The sequence below is a fragment of the Morus notabilis genome, unplaced genomic scaffold (assembly GCF_000414095.1).
Source record: "Morus notabilis unplaced genomic scaffold, ASM41409v2 Scaffold518, whole genome shotgun sequence".
Classification (NCBI taxonomy): Eukaryota; Viridiplantae; Streptophyta; class Magnoliopsida; order Rosales; family Moraceae; genus Morus; species Morus notabilis.
Genome location: NW_010366577.1, coordinates 625362 through 644788, shown reverse-complemented (window position 1 = coordinate 644788; position 19427 = coordinate 625362). Strand labels below are relative to the sequence as shown.

Sequence of the window (19427 nt, the reverse complement as noted above, 5' to 3'; positions counted from 1 at the left end):
TTAACAGTAATCGTAACCTCTTGAATTTTTTTTTTCTTTTGCATTTTGAAAGAATCAAGCGATAAACTTTTTTGTGTCAGTTGTTACCTTATCTTAATCAAATTAATTAACAACTGTAATTGTACATAATAAATCAATTAAATAAGGTTTGTTCTAAAAAATATATCCATGGTGATTATTCCCTGTCCTCTTCAACGAGAATTCATGAAGTACTTCACATAATTTGATTCAGATGCACGAAAAGAGAAACGAGGCATAGGAAGAAAGTGCCGGTAAAGAAGGTGAATCCGAGAGCTCCACCGGCGATCGCCGCAAATTCAAGCAACTCCGTTAACAATGACTGATGATCTGATCTTTTCCTTTTGACCAGTCTGTAATTTTTGTTCTCAGTACTGGTTACAGCTAAATAATTCCATCCATAAATGTCACTTCTACAACATCTTTCAAGCCTTTCCTTGACTTTGATTTTCTCCATTCTCTCACTTAGAACGCTCAAATTCGCATCTACAATGTTGTTACTTGATCTTGATCCTGTCATGACCAACAAAAATTGCAAACTGATGAACAAAAGAATGAATATGTAGATTAAATATTTCTCTTAAGATCAATAACCAATTATCAGATTTGCATATTACTATTGATTTTTTTCCTTGTTTTATTCACCAACCAAGTAATAAATACACACACATATATATATATATATATATATATCATATAAACTCAAACACACACACATATATATACATATAGAAATCACATAGGAAACCCGGTTACGTACCTTGATCACGATCTCTATAGCTCTGACCTCTGATTGGTTGGATCGATTGATGAATGTTGCGCTTGAGAGATGGAGCAAAGAAAGAAGATGGAGAAGCAACCGAATATGAATATATCATGATTGATCGATATTGGCAAATTTACTATTTTTAGTGTCTACCCAAAAGATTTGGAAGATTATTTTCACAGTTTATCTGGTTTTCTCTTCTGGTCTAAAAATGAGTATTTCTTGGGTTCATGAATGTTTCTATATATATATATATGTATGTATGTATGTACATATATATACATATAGAAGTTTGGTATGAACTCTTTACATGATTGAAAGGGTCATCGTGATTCATGAACTACCAACGGACAAGATAGCAATCTTAATTGTAGGAATCAGCTAAACAAATTGATAATTAAATAATTAACTAAAAGCAGGCCAGCTAATGAGGAGCGTATGAAGAGGTCTAATCTTAAATTATTTTATAGTTAGATTGCTTCGGATCAAATTTACGCGTTAACAGTTCAGACATTTCTGGATATACGTATTTGGATTTACTTCAAATGACGTGATCTTTTTTTTTTAATTATTATTATTTTAGGTTCACCTTTGACTTTACCTCAATCATATAATCAGATAATCAAGGTCGTGGTTTTTTATTTTAATAAAGTTAATAGTCCGGGCATAGGACAGGTGGGGGGGGTTTTTTTTTTTCTCTTTAAATACTTGAAATCATGAATCATCCACTTTATACGCACACAATTTTTATATGTGTGTTAACTTATGTAAAAATAAATAAAAAGTAAAAATATTGCAATTCATTCTCTCTTTTAAAGTACTAGTTAAAAATGCGTGCGAACGTGACTTATTTAAAACAATATTTATACAAATAATGAGGGAAAAAAAGAAAAAAAAATAGGGAATAAAAGAAAAAAATAGGAAAAAGATATTAAATAAAAGACAAGAAAAAAAGATAAAAAAAAAATTAGGAAAAAAATTGTGCGAAATGTTTCGCAACTGAAGCTATAGTTTGTGAGGATCACAGTCACAGGCAAAAGATATTTATGTAGGAACACATTTGAGAATAGATTAATTTAACAGAGTAATTAAAAAATAATATTTTAAATAACTGTAAAAAAATATTTAAAAGAAATATATATTTGAAAATATATAAAAACTGAAGGTTAAAGATGCAATAAAAAGAGATAAGGAAGGAAAAAAAAAAGAAGAAGAAAAAACTAAAAAGAACAAAATGCTTGAAGGGCAACGAAACTAAGGGTAGTAATTTGTGTCATGTGTCGTGTTATGATCGTTTCTTTTTAAATTTACAATCAACCCGAACATGATCCGTGACACGATTTTTTTAAAAAACCGCAACACGAACACGGCACAACCACTTTACAGGTTGGCACGACACGACACGAAAATTACCCGTAACACGAAATTGACCGTGAACTCGAAATTGACATGAAATTATATATTTTTCTTTATTTTTTTAAATATTAGAAATAACTTAAAATCTATAACACGCTAAAATACAATAACAGCCATCAAAATTAAGCAAATGATAGTATAAGATTTTGAGTATAACTATCATAATACACAAGTTCGTAATAAAATCTAAAATATGTAATGAAAAATATATATATATATATATTTAGTTTTTTTACGAGTTTCGTGTCGTGTTCAGGTTAGGCGGGTCCAACTCAAAATTAATTCTGATTTAGACCTCTTTTTTCTTAATCTTAACTCGTAGAATTTGTGTCATTTTCAAATCGTTTGTCGTACCCCGACCCATATTACCAGTTCAGAACGATTCACCCCCCTCCCATGAACCCTACAGATTACTTAAATAAGGAAGTTCTGACAACAGCATTTGCAAGCCACACATACATGCAATGTGTTTTGACAATTTACAAATACATATAAGGTGATATAATATTCTTGAAAATGCCTGCGGTAGAAATTAATTGCCAACAGAAATGCCATGTAATATTGAACTTGCCAAGGTTATTGATCTTACCTTTCTTTCATACAAGTTACACACGTGGGTACTTTTCGCGGTTTTGACTATCTTCTAGATATTCTAAGGTTGCTATATATATTGATAACGATATTTATTCGTATAAATATCAGGCAAGTGGATTTTGAATAACGAACACGTTTATATACGCTGAGTAGATAATTTTTATTATAATCAGTGGCTTATTTATCGTCGATTCGAAGAGAAACACTATCAACCTAATTAAAAAAAATAGTAATATATTTTCAATTGAATTGATCTGTTTCAAACCAAATCATATTATATGACCGGTTAGGTTTGGTCGACTTGAACATATAGCAATATAACTTTTGCAATATGTACAAATTTGTAAGTTATATTATAAAACTAACTATTAAACTTTTCGTTATCATTTCCAACTAATCATAATCCTATACGATTAGGTGTCGGGTCGGATATTCTCCGAGAAGCGGCCATGGTGTGTGGTGGGGGATTTTGATTTTGTTTTCCGAAAATTTCAATTTGCAAACCAAATTTGATTATTTGCTTGAAGAACATATCTGATCTTTTGAGGTTAATTTAAATGTTTAAAAAATATTTATCTTAAAAATATTTTTATCCCTCAAAAAATTATTTTTCTTAACACATTTTTTAAAATCTGATTTTGGCTAATTTGATAGAATGGTAGTTTTGACATTTTATATCTTAAAAATAATCTTAAGATACCTAAAAGAAGTTTTTTAAAACTTGAAAGTATCTATTTAATATTATTAAAAGTACATGCTATAAAAGCATATTTTGTTATAACATAGGGTATGAAACTAATTTTATTCTTAAAAATTATTAAAAATAAACAATAAAGTTTTATAAACAAAAATCAACAAATAAAATATTTCAATATAACAAACTAAAAAAAAAACCCCTTTCTCTCTCTCTCACGTCTTTCTTCTCGCTCAAATTGGACCTGGGCGGCTTTTGTTATTGGAATAGGTAGAGCGCAAGCCGGCGATGGGTGTGCAGAGGGAGGGGAAGTGAGTTGTTGTCCACCGATTTGGGAGGGGCTGGGGCAAAGAGGGCCAGCAACGACGTTGTGAGAGGAGCAGTAATGACGTGTGGGCGACGAACAGGGGCGTGTGACAGAGGTGGTGAGCGATGAAAAATAGTAGTTGTGATGAGCGGTAGCTTCGCAGAGGTAGTCACCAGAGATGGGTGAGCTCTGCCGATGAGTTTGGTGGGGGCAGGGGGGGTTCGGCAGCCATGGTAGGGTTGGGAAAGCTCCAGTGATGAGTTTGATGGGGGCTTGTTCGGCAGCTATGGCGGTGATAGGGGAACTCCGGCGCTGAGCTGGGACAATGGCTATGATGGAGGTGCTCGGCAGCTATGACTGGGAGGAGGAGATGCTTAGCGGTGGTAGGCTGCACTGGGTGTGTGGGTAAGATTCTTATGATTTTGAGATTCATCAAAATTTGAATAATACTATGTTGGGTGGTATTCAAATTATGTTAAAATATGGGAAAGTAAATTCTATGGAATTCTGTAACACCCTGAAGAATTAATTGAGATTAATTAAGGTAATTGAGATTATTAGTGTGCCTAATCTGGATTATTAATTGAGTATTAATTAATAAATGTTTTTGACACGTGTGAGTTTAAATAGTTCCAAGGTATTTAAATTATTCTCAGTAATTTATTTTAACCCAGAAGTGTGTATGGGCGCATTTCTGGACTGTTGTTTTAAAATATTGTACACATGTCATTTTCTTTTCTTTTTCCTTTTCTTTTCTTTTTTCTTTTCTTTTTCCCTTCCTTTCCCGTGCGTCTCTCTCCCTCACTCTCTCTCTCTCTCACTTTCCCGTGCTCTCTCTCACTCTCTCATTTTGTCCCAAATCAATCGGATCTTGAACCAAGGAAAGATTTAAAGAAGTTTTCAACGTCAAGAGAAGGATTCGAGGTAAGATTACTGAAAGAACCTCTCTTGAATCTCAAGTTTTTGAATTTCAAAACTTATTTTTGGTTCAAACCGGATTTTGATGGGTTTTGAGTAAAACTAGAGTAGAAATTGGAGATCTTAGGTTCTTTGGACTTATTTTAGGACCTAGAACCCGGATCTAGTGGTTTTCCTTTGAAATATTTGGATTTAGGACTGGATTTGCAGGTTTTTGGACTGATTTCCATGAGCTTCTCTCGCACAGCTGATTCCACCGGTCGACCTGTGCGGTCGACCAGATCACATGGAACCCGGTCGACCTATGCGGTCGACCGGATTACAGGCTGACCGGTCGACCGGTGTGAACACTGCTGGTCGACCGGTAGTGTTGCACTGCTCTGTCACCGGTCGACCGGTTGACACGGGGTTTGACCCTGTTTGGCCTGAAATTGCTGTTTTGACCCCTGTTTTCAGGGAGAACCCAAATTAGCTTCATTTGGGGACTTGAGATAAATGGATTAGCATCTCTAATCCTTGTTTAAGATTGAAAAACCCTTGAAATGATAATTTGAAACATGATAATGTTAGGGCACACTAATAGAAAATCTTGGTTGGAAATTGAGATTTGGACTGCTTTAGGAATGAGAATTAATCCTAAAGTGTTGTTTTGCATTAGTGATCGCTGAGGACTCAGACTGAAGGGGCTTGAGGAAGCGGAAGCCAGAAAAGGCAACGCTAGTCCCAGGTTTGATAGTGCGAGGTATGATTTCTATCTCTTTTCCTTGTGAGCCTGTTTTCAAAAAGGATTTTGGCCTTGAAAATGTTTTTAAGAAAGGGATTGGTTTGTGAAAGAAAACGTTTTGAAAACCATGGCTTGTTTAGTCATGGAACCTCATGGCTTGTCCAGTCATGGGGCCCGCGGCTTGAGTAGTTCGTGGGGTCGTATTAACGATTTCAAAATGTTAATGAATGATTTCTTAATAAAGAGATCTTGTGAACTGGTAATAGAGTCTATTGCTGTAAGCTTAGATAAGATGCAGAGAGAGCATCCTCGGGGGCAGAACCCGAAACTCGGTCTGGGTAGGCGAGGCACTTGGTTAGGTAAGTAATTTGTACTTATTACTTGCTGAAGCCTGTAAAACGGTTATTTTCAGTTATATTTCCTTTGAGAAAAAAGATGTGAGGTTCCGGCTGTTCTGTCGGGACTGAATGTCTAATTTTATTTACTTATTCATTCATTTATTTACTCGCTCATTTATTTATTCATTTATTTTAAGTCATTTGAAATTATATCCTATTGCGCCTTTCGCTCACGTTTTATATTTCAAATGTATTAAACCCCTCCCAGGAGACTCTAGGAGCGGTGCGGGGTAGCGGAAGATTGCTACTGTTGGATCAAGTGAGGATTGAGTTCATCCTCTTGAATAAATGTAAGGAATTTGAGAATTTTGTAAACTTATGTAATATTTGGATTTACTAGACTGTGGTTGATGTCTGTTGTAATTATTATTTACATGAGCATGTATGTACGATACTGTATGTCCTGTGGGGTGGAGCCCTGTGTGTGTCAGAGGCTCCGGAATTCTGTAATTTATCTATATTTTAATGCAGTTGAATGGGGCTCGTCTGGGAATCTGCTTTATTAACCCCTAATCGAGCTCCACGTCACCCACCCTGTCTGTGGGGGCGTGACAAATTCACTTATTTGAAATCTAAAAAATGTCATTTTTGTAACAAACATAATAATCTTGGAGATGCCTATTCTCACTCCAAAAATTAGAGCATACTAAACGTCTCCTAATTTCTTTTCTTTGATATAAGCACAGTTTGGTGTCTCTTTTTTTTATTATTTTGGTAATTTTTATTTGAATTAATTTTGCTGATTTTATTCCATCGCAATTCTAGTTGCAATGGAAGCTGCAACTAAGGACGAAAACATAAACATCCAGGAAAATAACAATATATTTGTGTTTTATAGGAACATCAGTACCAGTGAAAGTTGACGTTAAATAGACAAATTCTTAAAAACACTGTCAATATTTCGTTAATATTTTCAAAAAGTGTCTACAAAGTATTTTGTCATTTAACACTGTATTTTTAAAAGTGGGAGAAATTTATGTGGCGTTTGGTTCATAGATTCAAACTATGTGATTAGAACCATTTTCGATTTACGTGTATTTTTTTGTGAGAAAAAATACTGTAGCGAACCACAAACCATGATTCGAATCAGGGAACGAATCTAGGTACCAAACAGGTGTTTAAAGTTTTGGTGGGAAGTATGAAAAAGTTTGGGTGGTATTGTGGAGGAAAACTTAAAATCAAAAGGTAAAGTGGAGGCAACTCTAAAATTTAAGGGATATGAGTGCAAATAACCCATGATTCAGTAACGATTTTATCCTTGTACTAGAACCTCCATGAGAGCACGTGTTATTTTTCTGTCTGGTTTTAACAAAAAATGAAAGTAAAGAGGTCAAGTGAAAGAAATTCAAAATTTGAGATAATATAAAGAGAACTTTTTAAAGTTTAGGGACTAAAATAGAGACAATCCGGAAGCGTAGTTGCAAATAATTCAAAAATAATCTATCCCTTTGAAGAAAACAAAAAATAATCTGTAATCTTCCTGAATAAAAGTTTTATCAATTATATCCACCAAGTAAATTTTACTCGGCAAAGTATTTACTTATTAATTTTATCAATAAATCTTTTATTTATGTGGTAAATTGTTTATTTATTTGGTAAATTTGAATTTGATTATTTAAAAAAATCTTACATTTACTTGCTAAATTGTTTATTTACTTATTATTATATGTTAAATCTGATGAAATTTGTATTTTGCCCCGAAGGAAATTTCAAAATTCCATATATCGCATCTGATAACCCAACCCCTTGGCTTATATTTTTGGCTCGAATCCCGGACCACACCCAACACCAAGGTATAAGGAGAATGTTTGTTTCCTATATTCGTCTATGATTCTGAATTATAATTCATGGTTCTCTACAGTGTTTTTCTCTCAGAAAAAATACACATAAAACGAGAATTGTTCTGAATTATAATTTTAAATTCATGAATCAAACGTCCACTAAGTGTCAAGATTAGCAGGATACAAATTATCCATAGACAATGGACAAACTATCATATTCTTTTCCAAGACAAACAAAAATGAGCTTAAGAAGTCTAAAATAGATATTTGTTATTCAAGGGATGATTGTTCAATTTGATTGATATGATTTTATGCTTGTTTATATTATACATTTAATTCTTTTTTTTTATAGTGAAATTATATTATACATCTAATCAATTACAAACAGGAGTACATCCAAGTTTCTTTAGGTAGAAAGATTCCTCTTCAAGAAGTCTAATGACAACATCAAATGGAGGCATTTGTGTTGGGCATTTACTCGTACAATTCTCTATCAACCTGCACATTTCAATATCCATACGTACTGAAAAGTTATTACTCATACAATACCCTTTTATTTAATCAAAGAAAAAAAATAAAATTTCTACTAGAATCAGAGAAGTATTTTTACAAAAATCAAAGGATATTGGGCCTAACTCAACCCAACAAAACCGGCTTGTTAGGGGAGGATTGCCCTCACCTTATTAAGTGGATCATACTAATATCTCCAGTCAATGTGGGATTCTAATACGCCCCCTCACGCACAGCGTGGACCATGCCAAACTGCTACGAATAAGTCAATATTGGGGGACCCAACATTGTAAAACTGAGCCTGCTCTGATACAATTTTACAGAAATCAAAAGATATTGGGCCTAACTCAACCTAACAAAACCGGCTTGTTAGGGGAGGATTGCCCTCACCTTATTAAGTGGATCATACCAATATCTCCAGTTAATGTGGGATTCTAATAGTAATATCTTAAACTGGCTAATTACTATTTTATATCTTGTTTTTTAAGCTTTTCAAAATTATATATATTTTGGATGTTCTCAAATTATCCTATTTTCGTTGGTTTTTTTTTTAATAATATCATGAATGATATATCAATAATTTTTAAACAATAAAAGGAAGACTTGCAGAAAAAAAAAAAAAAAAAACACACTTTTTACTAATCCTAACTTAATTTCTAACTATTATAATTACCGTAATCCTTCTTTAGGATTATTTACACTACATACTCTTGAGGATATGCATTTGTCTTACTTTGTTTCCTAACATTTAGTTTTAGCTGTTTAGCTACACTTATATATCTAAAATATATAATTTTGACCCCTCTTTTACTAAACTGTATATTTTTAGACAAAACTATATACCAAAAACATGTCTTGTACGGATTTTAACAGAGATAAAATGGTTTATAAAAATAAACAAATTTTAAAAAACTTATTTTAAAAGGAAAAAAAACAAGCCATTTACAAATTACCTTTTTTTAATACCATTTTGGTCCCCCTAGGACCCTTACAAGCCACATTTTGATCGAAAATATATAGTTTACTAATAGAGGGTCAAAACTGTATATTTGCAAAGCTTTATCTTAACTAGAGTTTAAAACTAATTATGTCAGGTGTCATAATGAGACAAATGCATATCCTGAAAGGACAATAGTTAAATAATCATTTTTATACCAAGTTTATATAAATTACCACTTGAACTCTGAATGTGTGAATAATTTAAACTTGATATTTCTTTAGTAAGTTAAGAATATATGAAAACCGTCATTTCATATATACCTTGTTCTAATTACACTCTCCTATTCCTTCAAAAAATTAAACTCTTTAATGTGATAATAAATTAATCACACACACACATAGAGATATAACTTGCATAGACAAGTTAAATTGATTTATTCATAGCACAATCGAGTTGATAATTAGGACAATAAAATTAACAATAATGTACATACATTTGTATAACCTAGAAATACATAGGTTTAAGCTTGTAAACTTTGTTAAGCATTTGTATCACATGAATATTTAATTTTCAATAATCTTTAGGTGATAATTAGATAAGGATCAGATTACAATCGGATCAAAATGAAATTTATCTAAAAGTTCCTATAATAATAATTAGTTACTAAAACTCTTTCAAGACGTTGCTAATATTTTAAGAAACAATTTTATGAAAAGTCGAACGTAAGACAATTAGAGTTTATATAATGCTGCCCCTAAAGTCTCTTAATTTGCCCGGCAATCTTGAGATACTAGGACACAACACCTATAGCTTATAAACTTTAATACTAAAATATTAAACTGTATACTTGGAGTAAAAGTTGAGTATTTGTAGAGTAAATAAAAGTCAAATATTTTAGCAATAGTTATATAATAAAAGTAATTCAATGTGATAATCATCTGATTTTTGTCAAATATTAATCACTTGAGCATTAAAGTTGCAAACATTATCTAAACGTTCATATAACAATAATTAGTCATAACTACACATGAATAATATGAAGAAATATATGTATATATATATTTGCATTTATTGATGATGTCATGATTTGAATATAAAAAATGTGACAAAGAAAGAAATTAAACATTAGCGTTATACTTACTCTTTAATTCTTTTTGAAGACCGACTTATGAGAAACCTTGGTTTGAAATCAATGGACTCAAGATCCTTACTATGTTCAAAACTATAGTTGTCTTGAAAATCCTTGCCTTCTAGCATCTGCAATACATGATTATGTAAAACATGATATAATTTCAAAGAAATAAACGATACAAATGCAAGTGCGTACTTTATAAATTTGCTAATTATTTTTTTTTCTTTGGGTTTCAAACGACAACAAAATATTGATATTTATATGAGTACCATGTTTTAACATTACAAAAATATACTTCTAATATTCATAGACTTGAAGTGTGTTAGTTAAAAAGTGTGGCTCAATTTTGTCAAAAAAAATTAGAAACAGAAAGTGAGAGAGTGAGAAGAAGAAGAGAGAACACCGAAAAGGGTGTTAAATTTCGAATGCGAATTTAGATGTTTACAGCTAGTTGCGTAGAAGAAGGGGAGGCAGAGGCTATAAATACAGGCCTCCCCTCATTTGTTTTGCATCCCAAAAAATTGAGAGCTTCTTCCCATCTGAAAATTTGTAGGAAATTCTTTAGGTTTCCAATTTGTGAGTTTTTGTAATTTATTCTAATTTGTAATCTTTTTTCTCTTTAATAAATAAAGTGGTCCACAATGCCCGAAGACGTAGGCACTATTTGGCCGAACTCCATTATTAATTCTAGTGTTCTTTTATTCGTTTTTAGTATTCAATAATTTTCATTAAGGTTTGTCTGCTGCGTATAGTAATGTTCATCTATACAATACTATTCACATATACGATACTATTCATGTGTACTATACTATTTACAAGTACTGTTCATGGTGAAGTTGTTTTTGAGTGAGAAATACCCGATTTTCCCAACAAAGTGTACATGTTTACATATCTAAAGTTGCAAGTATGTTTGCATTTCAAGAACATAGGTATTGTACACTTAGATTTTATCTCGAATCACGATATATGTACAAGTATATGTGCGAGGTTTTTTTTTTTTTTTTTTTTTTTTTTGCAATAATACAATACTAGTATTTTGAAAATGATTTCAGAAGTAAATAATATTTGAAATATTCTTTCACTTAAGAACTCAGGAAGTTGATGGCTTGAAATTGTTGAATATTTTGAAACATATCGATTTACCTTTTTGGCCAGACATAAATAAAGATATAATGCTTTCTTCTATAATCCAAATGAATAACGTTAAGACACCAACTCATATTTCAACATTTGTGTATCAATTGATGTGATATATGTTGTCACTTATTGTTGTGTGGGTGTTTAAAATATTATCACGTTAATTAATGATCTAAGAGATTGCATCTATAAATGACAACTCACATATATACCACATTAATTGATACACAAAAATTAAAATTTAAGTTGGTGTTCCTAACACTACTCTAATCTAAATAATTCTATAGCACAAAAATGCTTTAAAAAGACCATATGCATGTCTTATCAAGTAATATACATCTAAATTTACCTGATATGCGTGCCTTATCGAGTAATATTAAATTTACCTGATAATATATGTAACCAAAAGAAAATATGTCTTTCTCGGTATCACTAAATTCAGTAGAACCCATGTTTGGAATATCCCTTCTTTGGCCTGTGAGCAAATTTGACAAAGAGACAATAATAATTTCAAGTATCTATATTTAAAAATAAATAAATAAAAGAGGAGAAAATCGAAACGATCACTACAAACACATACAATTGTCGTCATTGGAGTTTATTTGTTCATACAACATTTGCATCCAATACTCGCCAATCTTTAAGTGACCGCCTTCATCGAGCAACAAGTTTCTACATCCACCCAGCAAAAAAAAAAAAAAAAAAAATAATAATAATAATAATAATAATAAAATAATAATAATAAAAAAGCTTCTACATCCAAAACGAAAACATTCAGATTTGAATTCTGATATCTCATTATTGTGGGCCTCAACATTATAAGAATATAGTTAACATGGTTATTTCATTAGTTACCCAGATGCTCTATATATATATATATATATATGAAAAATAATATTTTTTTTTTTTTGTACATCTATACCATGTAACTAAAGTCGAATGAGTTTCGGCTTTAGTTATGTGCGAAATGTTCCGCACATGAGCCAACGTTTCACACATTTTTTTTTTCTTTTTAGTTTTTAGTTTTTTTTTTTTTAGTTTTTTTTTTATTTTCATTTATTTTCAAACATTTTGTTTAACCACACGCGTTGTGAGTAGTAGATTAACTAAGAGTGCAAAATTGGCAAATAAGGCCTACCTGATATTCAAGTGATTGTGAACTATGGGAAGAGGTTTATGCGCGTGGAGGTAGTTCATTCCCCTACCAAATATATAAATCATTAACAAATCTTAGTTAATGTTAAAAAAAAATAAATCCTAATAAATTTAATCTGTTTATATTAAACTAGGGCATTCATCCAATCCAATCCAACCTATTTTGATCATATAGCAATCAATTCAATTAAAAATCGGTTTTAAAAAAATTGCATTTAATCAATTCCAATTATTAGTATATCATTCACTTCTATCCGATCTGATTGATCAGTTTAGATTGGATTAAACCAATCGATTTTCTGCTTAAGCTTTTCGTACATTTTTTTATTTTTTATTTTCCATTAATGGAGTACCAAAAGCATGTTCATAACGAAAGGTACTAAACTATGCTTAAACTCGTTCTCAACGGATACAATTCCAACAGTTACAGACATATAAATATATATATATATATATATATATGTCTATATATATATACACACACATATATAGAATAATGATAGGGATATCAACTCCATTTTCAACACTTGTGTACATGCGAGTTGTCATTTTTATATTAGTGGGTCTTTAATTGTCACGTCAATTGATGATAAGAGATTGCATCTACTAATGAAAATATGACAACTTACATGCAACATCAGTTGATAATCAGAGTTGAGATTGGTGTTTGTGTCCTTAACATTATTACTCAATAAAAAGATAATCAAGACGAACAAGCTATCAGACAACCAGTTAAGAGATATAAAAAACATAAAAGATTAATTTCATAAATATTCCTAAATTACATATGTACCCTACTTCAACGTGTCCCGAACTTGGAAAGAATTCGCTTCACTTCTAAACTATATAAAATAGTTCAAAAAACTCATTGTCTATAATACTAATAAAATGATAGTATGACATTATTTATAATTGCATAAATACTCTCTAAACCATTGATTTTGAGTAAACTTTCTCTCAAAATATTAATTTTGTGTCAACTTGCTTCTTAATTTTTTTAAATTAATAATTTAGGAGGTATTTATGACATTATGTTATTTACGGGGGTTTTTAATGATTTTATATCCTTGATCAATGATAAATGAACCTTTTTTGAAATTTGAAAGTCATGTTGAATTAGAATACGTAGTTCAGGAGATATTTATGAAATTAATTCAAAAAGAAAAGAACAACATTCACATGAATCAAGATATTTAAGGAAGAAATAATCATCTGATGATGAACAAATTATATTTTCGAGCAAATAGAGAATGGAACGTTGAAACTTATGGCATAAATGGAATACAAGAGAATAATGAATATCCCATTCCCTCATCAGCCGTTAAAATCTCAAATCTCCATAGAAAATACACAATTTTCTTTTTAAAAATCATGCCGGCCGTAACAATATTTAAAATTATAAAATTAACCTTTATTAAACCGCATTTTACTGATTACATTTTTCACGCCCTATAACATTGAAATGTTTGAAAATAAGTTTTTTTTTTTTAAATCTTATTTATCACCGCTCTCTTTCTCAATTAATATTTTACTCATAGAAGGACAGTCCGTAAGGCTTAAACATTTTACCCAAGTAACAAGTTTTACCTTGTCTGTATAAAGTCCCGTACGTCTAGGAAGGAAATAGGGACATGATAAAAACCCTAATAAGAAACTAATATATATAAAGATCTTGTTCATTTTATCAATTAGAGTTTTCAATTCTAATTTTGCTACAGTTAAAAACTATCACAAAAAGTTACATTTAACTTTTTTACTAAAATTAAAAACTCTCACATAAAGTTACATATTAACTCAAATTAAAAATTTGAATTGACGAAGTGAACGATGCCAAAATTCCAAATCCAAGCAGTTGTAGAGTAATATAGAGAAACACGTTACCTAGCAATATCAAGTGCATAGCGCAGAGCAGTTGGTTGGTCAAGTCGAACTCTTTGCTTCAATATGTCTTCTAAATTACCCTAAATAGAACAAGCAACTAGTTACTGCTAGAGAAATACTAGAAAATGGTGCCAAAAAAAGGAAGGAGAACACTAGAGAAGATAAATTTGTAACTTGGTAAAAGTTATCAAAAAGAAAAAATAGCAACTTGGTACATCAAAGTTTTAGGTTTTGCTTAAAAGTTAATGCAAACTTCATAGACCTATGACCTGATATCTAAATTTTGGCATGAAAATTTTTTACTGTAGTATGATTTTAGAGGTCTAGAGTATATTATAGTCTCTTAAAATGTTTAAAAATGAATCTTAGTTTGTGATTTATGCTTTTCTAAGTTTGGAGGTCAAAATGCACATAAAAATAGTTTTTGAAAAATGACTTCTTTAGAGTATTTTTCTGAGTCAGCGTCTAATGTCTTTTTGAGCAGCTTATAACGCGTCGCATTGATTAGATGATACATCATCTATCAAAGATTACATGAAAACATCAGATCAAAAAAAGATTACATGAAATAAAGTAATTATGAGGAATGGATTCGGCAATATATATGGCCTTACCTGTTATTATAAAAGATTTAACGAGAAACATAGCAAGAAAAATTTGATACTTCTTTTTCTTTTCGCATTCTTTTCTTCTATATATTTAAAAAAATCTTTATCAAATCTAATCAGCAAACGATGTGGGTGGGTTTGTAGCCAGAATCACAGTTATTGTGGCACTGGTGCATACATGTCGCATAGGGACTGGATTAGGTAAAATGTGATAACTGTCGCAAACGTAACATTATCGTTATTTAATGTAACATGATGATGAGAGAAAATGTAACATCAAGAACTTTGACTAGTACTTTAATTTGACTATTTACTATAACGAGGAAAAACGTAACATTAGAAACTTTGACCAGCTAATACATTGTTATATTTTAATTTGGTTATTTACTATAACAAGGATGTTAGAAAGATGTAATAATATTTGGAGATAATTACATATCTTAATATTTCACATTTTTAATGTCGGTGTTACATTAAATAAATACCATGTTACGTTTTATACTTTTATACGTTATCTTGAAGGGACGATCCCTCATAAGGACTATAGAAAAACCCACACACACATATATATATAAACCAAAAGTGCAGTTATAACAGTACATACTTTTGATAGATACTCAGCAATCAAAACCATCTCCTCTTCTTTCTCAATCAAACCAAGAAACTGCAAAATATTGGGATGTCTCAGTTCTCTTAGAAGGGTATTAACCTTAGCAGATGGTATCCTGCAGTCAAGATTGAAACATCGAAAAATGTAATTAGTAAATATATATTCCCTTTTTTAAGGAAAATATCCCAACCCCAACCCAAGATTTTAACCATGAAAAAAATTTATTTGTATCAAGCATACATCTTCAAACCGTGACAATATATTTGTTTTCCTATAACCGTTTTAACAACCCAAGTTCCACGCCATTTGACCTTCACAGATTCACCAAATATGCCCTGAAAATTAATCATACAGAAGTAGCTGAATCAATTAGCTACTTTTTATGGATATATAAATTAATTCCTTGGAAAAAGAAAAACTTCTCTGGCATAAAAAAAAAGGAAAATAATTTATGTAAAGTGTTTCAACAAAGAGAGAAAATTTAGTATTTGATAAGAATGTTTGACCAACATAATTGATGAAATTCAAAGTATAGAAACTGATATGATCATCTTCTTTATTATATATTTGCATACATGATACCTGGACATTTACTGATGGATCCTCAGAATCTAACTCTGATATATCAAAGTTTACTTCGTTCAAATCTTCTTGTCGTACAGTCTGCGAAAGAAACAGAAATCAAGGGCGTCAACAACACAAGTCATATGTCTCCATTGCACTTTAATTTGGCGAGAAATGCCATTTTGAGCCAAGTACTTCAACCATAAACAGTGATCAAGATATCTTCGTAATATACACGTGAAAATCTGAAGGTTAGACTCGAAAAGTAACACACCTTTAGTCTTTTTCATAAACGAATTGAGCTAGCAAGTTATATTAATCAAATAGTTTGAATATGCATATATGTAATATGCGTATGCTTGCTAAAGGGATCTTTTCATAAGACCGTCGGATTTATTCTGTCATTAGGGAAAGCGGGAGATCAAAGGAAAAAGAGAAAAAGGGTTATGATCATACTACGAGAAAGACAATAAACATTTGGTCAAACCCTATCGGTAATGGAATTAATAACCGACGTAGAAACGATTTAACGTCGCTTGTGCTCTAACTGATGTTCATGAACTTTCAAAAAGTGAAAGATTGGATATGTGAAAATCCATGTTTCAATTCTATATATAGAACCCATATGCAAGAACAAAATATAATTTTGTGATCACTGTACAAAGTTTAGATCATCATGTCATATGTACATATATACATATATATATATATATATATGACAAGAAGTGTAACCTATAGTTCAATTACCATTTGTTGGTCATCACAAAAATCCTTTCCGCCACCATTTACTTCCAGGATCCGGCATATGTCTCGGTGTCCATAGAATCTTGCATCTGACAGAGGCTTTAGAATTCCAAAAAAGAAAAAAAAAAAAAAAAAAAGGTCTAATAGACGTCAAACTCATAATTTTTTAGGACATTAAAATGATATGAACAAATTAAGACACTCTTCAAACTTAGTAAAAAGCTGTTATTTAAATGATTAAAATGACATCCTCAATGCTCATAGTTAGTGAAACGATTTGGGGAAATAAAAATTTGGCATTGCTACGTTGGTTGTTCATTTTATAGACGATCTAACATTACATTGTTTCCATCACAAGTATTGTGAATAAAAGGAACATGGGAAAGCTCAAAGCTCAGAAAATTCATCATCTCTTGCATCATATTGGTTCTCAATAAAGAAACGATTCACATTTTAGTCCAAAGAAGAACCAATATTCATAGTCATGGTTCTACGCTCTCATTTGTAAGTAGAGCCCTGAAACTTTTAAGGTGCGTTTGTTTTAAAATTCTTCATGATTCAAACTATGATTTTTAGTTCTGTTACAATATTTTTCTCATAAAAAATTTAAATTTTAAAAGTCAGAATCAAAACTATTGATTTAAACTCATGAACCAAACGGACCCTTAATTTCTGCAGTAATGGCTCCTAAATGTAACAATCTTTTGCAATACAGTCCAATTGCTAATTGATGTCAATTAAGGAACGGCAATTAAAATCCCAAACGTTAAAACAAAATGGTTCAGCGTCTAACTTATAAACCAACAAAATTTTTCTAGCATAATGTAAAAATTAATGGACATTTTGATCCATTAATTCACGTCTATTAGCTATTATTTCACAATTATAGCGGATTTTGAAGTTTAGGATTCCGTTTGCCAAAATTAAAAGTTTAAAATCTAAATTGTCAAATACCAATAAAATTCAGGGTGCATCAGTATTAAAAAAAAAAAGAAAAGAAAAGAAAATAGAGGTTAATGGTTTAATCTCGTGTTGTATTTAAAAAAAAAAGAATAGCAGAAAGGTACTTACTGTCCGTTGCCATCGATCAATGGGATTACAATTGGCATTGTGGTGAAGAAGAAGCTCAACAATAGGAGCGTGGCCCTCACTTGCTGCTAAGTGCAACGCAGTCCTATTATCATAATCCTGCACATCGGGAGATATGCCTTTTATCAACATCATGTTAAGTCCAACTCTATCACCCCTCGAAGCATAACTCAAGAACTTCCCTATCACTTGCATGTCATAATGATGACCATCCCAAACTTTCCCCACTTTTATTTCATCCATCACTTTTATCCTAGCTCGATCAAACCCTGCACATGTACATCCACACTCATGCCTTTAGATATATATATATATATATATATATATATGTTTGTATGTGTGTGTGTGTGTGTGTAGTTCTTTCTGAAACAATTGTTGGGTTTTGCTTGGGAAAAACGAAGAGTACTGAAAAAGAATTAAGAAGAAAACTTCATGTGGGCGAGGATGAATACCTTAAAGTACTTGTAAAATGGTCCTTGGCTGGTGAGATTCATGCATGATACAAGAGAGAATGAAAGGAGGGAGAGTTGGTTTAGAGCATAAAGGAGGATGTATTGCTGCCGGCAGATTTTTTTTTTTTTTGGTGGGACAAAGGGCGGATGTGTCTATGACAGTGTTCGGGAAAAACGCCGCTTCTTGTTTTTTTCCATTATTATTAATATTTTTATTTTTATTTTTTTAAAGCAGTTTGCTTTGGATGTTATGTTCCATTGAATTAAATATTCATCTAATATTTTTATAGAATTAGATAGTTTAAGAATTAGGGGCTTCATTTTGTAAATTTATTAATTTTCTCTCACAAAATTGCAAAATAATGTGCAGATAATTGATTTACGAAATAAAAAGAATTAAATTGATAAATAATTGTCTTTTATTTTGTGAATTATTATTTATTAATTTTCAAAAGATAAATTATTGGTTATTTATAAAATAAAATAAGATAAATTACAATTTTAAGTGAATAAAAGACAAAATAAATAGTAAAAAAATCATGTTTTTGTACGGTAAATAAAACATATTAATGTAACACCCTGAAGAATTAAATAAGATTAATTAAGGTAATTGAGATTTGTTAGTGTGCCTAATCTGGTTTAAATAATTAACTATTGATTAATAAATGTTTCTGACGTATAACTTTAAATAATTCTAAAGTATTTAAAATTTTTCAGTAATTATATTTTTACCCAAAAGTGGTATGGGCACATTTTTAGACTGTTATTTTAATTGTTTGACACCTGTCTATTTTTCTTTTCTTTTTCTTTTTCTTTCTTTTTCCTTCCTTTTCTTTCCTTCCTGAGCACCCTCTCTCTCTCTCTCTTCACTGTCTCTTTCTCTCTCTCCCGTTTTTGTCTCAAACCAACCGAATCTCGAACCAAAGAGGAATTTCAAGAAGTTTTTAACGTCAAGGGAAGGATTTGAGGTAAGATTTCTGAAAAAACTC

General features: G+C 31.1%; 1 protein-coding gene across 1 annotated transcript; it reads right to left on the bottom strand.

The window, feature by feature from the left end:
- Positions 1-7990: 7990 nt before the first annotated feature.
- LOC21409748 (integrin-linked protein kinase 1) lies at positions 7991-18229 on the bottom strand. Its single transcript, XM_010110624.1, has 11 exons — positions 17969-18229; positions 16901-16996; positions 16172-16252; positions 15830-15924; positions 15584-15704; positions 14372-14451; positions 12474-12536; positions 11916-12007; positions 11722-11810; positions 10208-10323; positions 7991-8114 (listed from the first exon to the last, which is right to left on the bottom strand). Exons 1-11 carry the CDS (start codon positions 18227-18229, stop codon positions 7991-7993), a joined length of 1218 nt encoding a protein of 405 aa, XP_010108926.1.
- Between the last annotated feature and the right edge of the window lie 1198 nt (positions 18230-19427).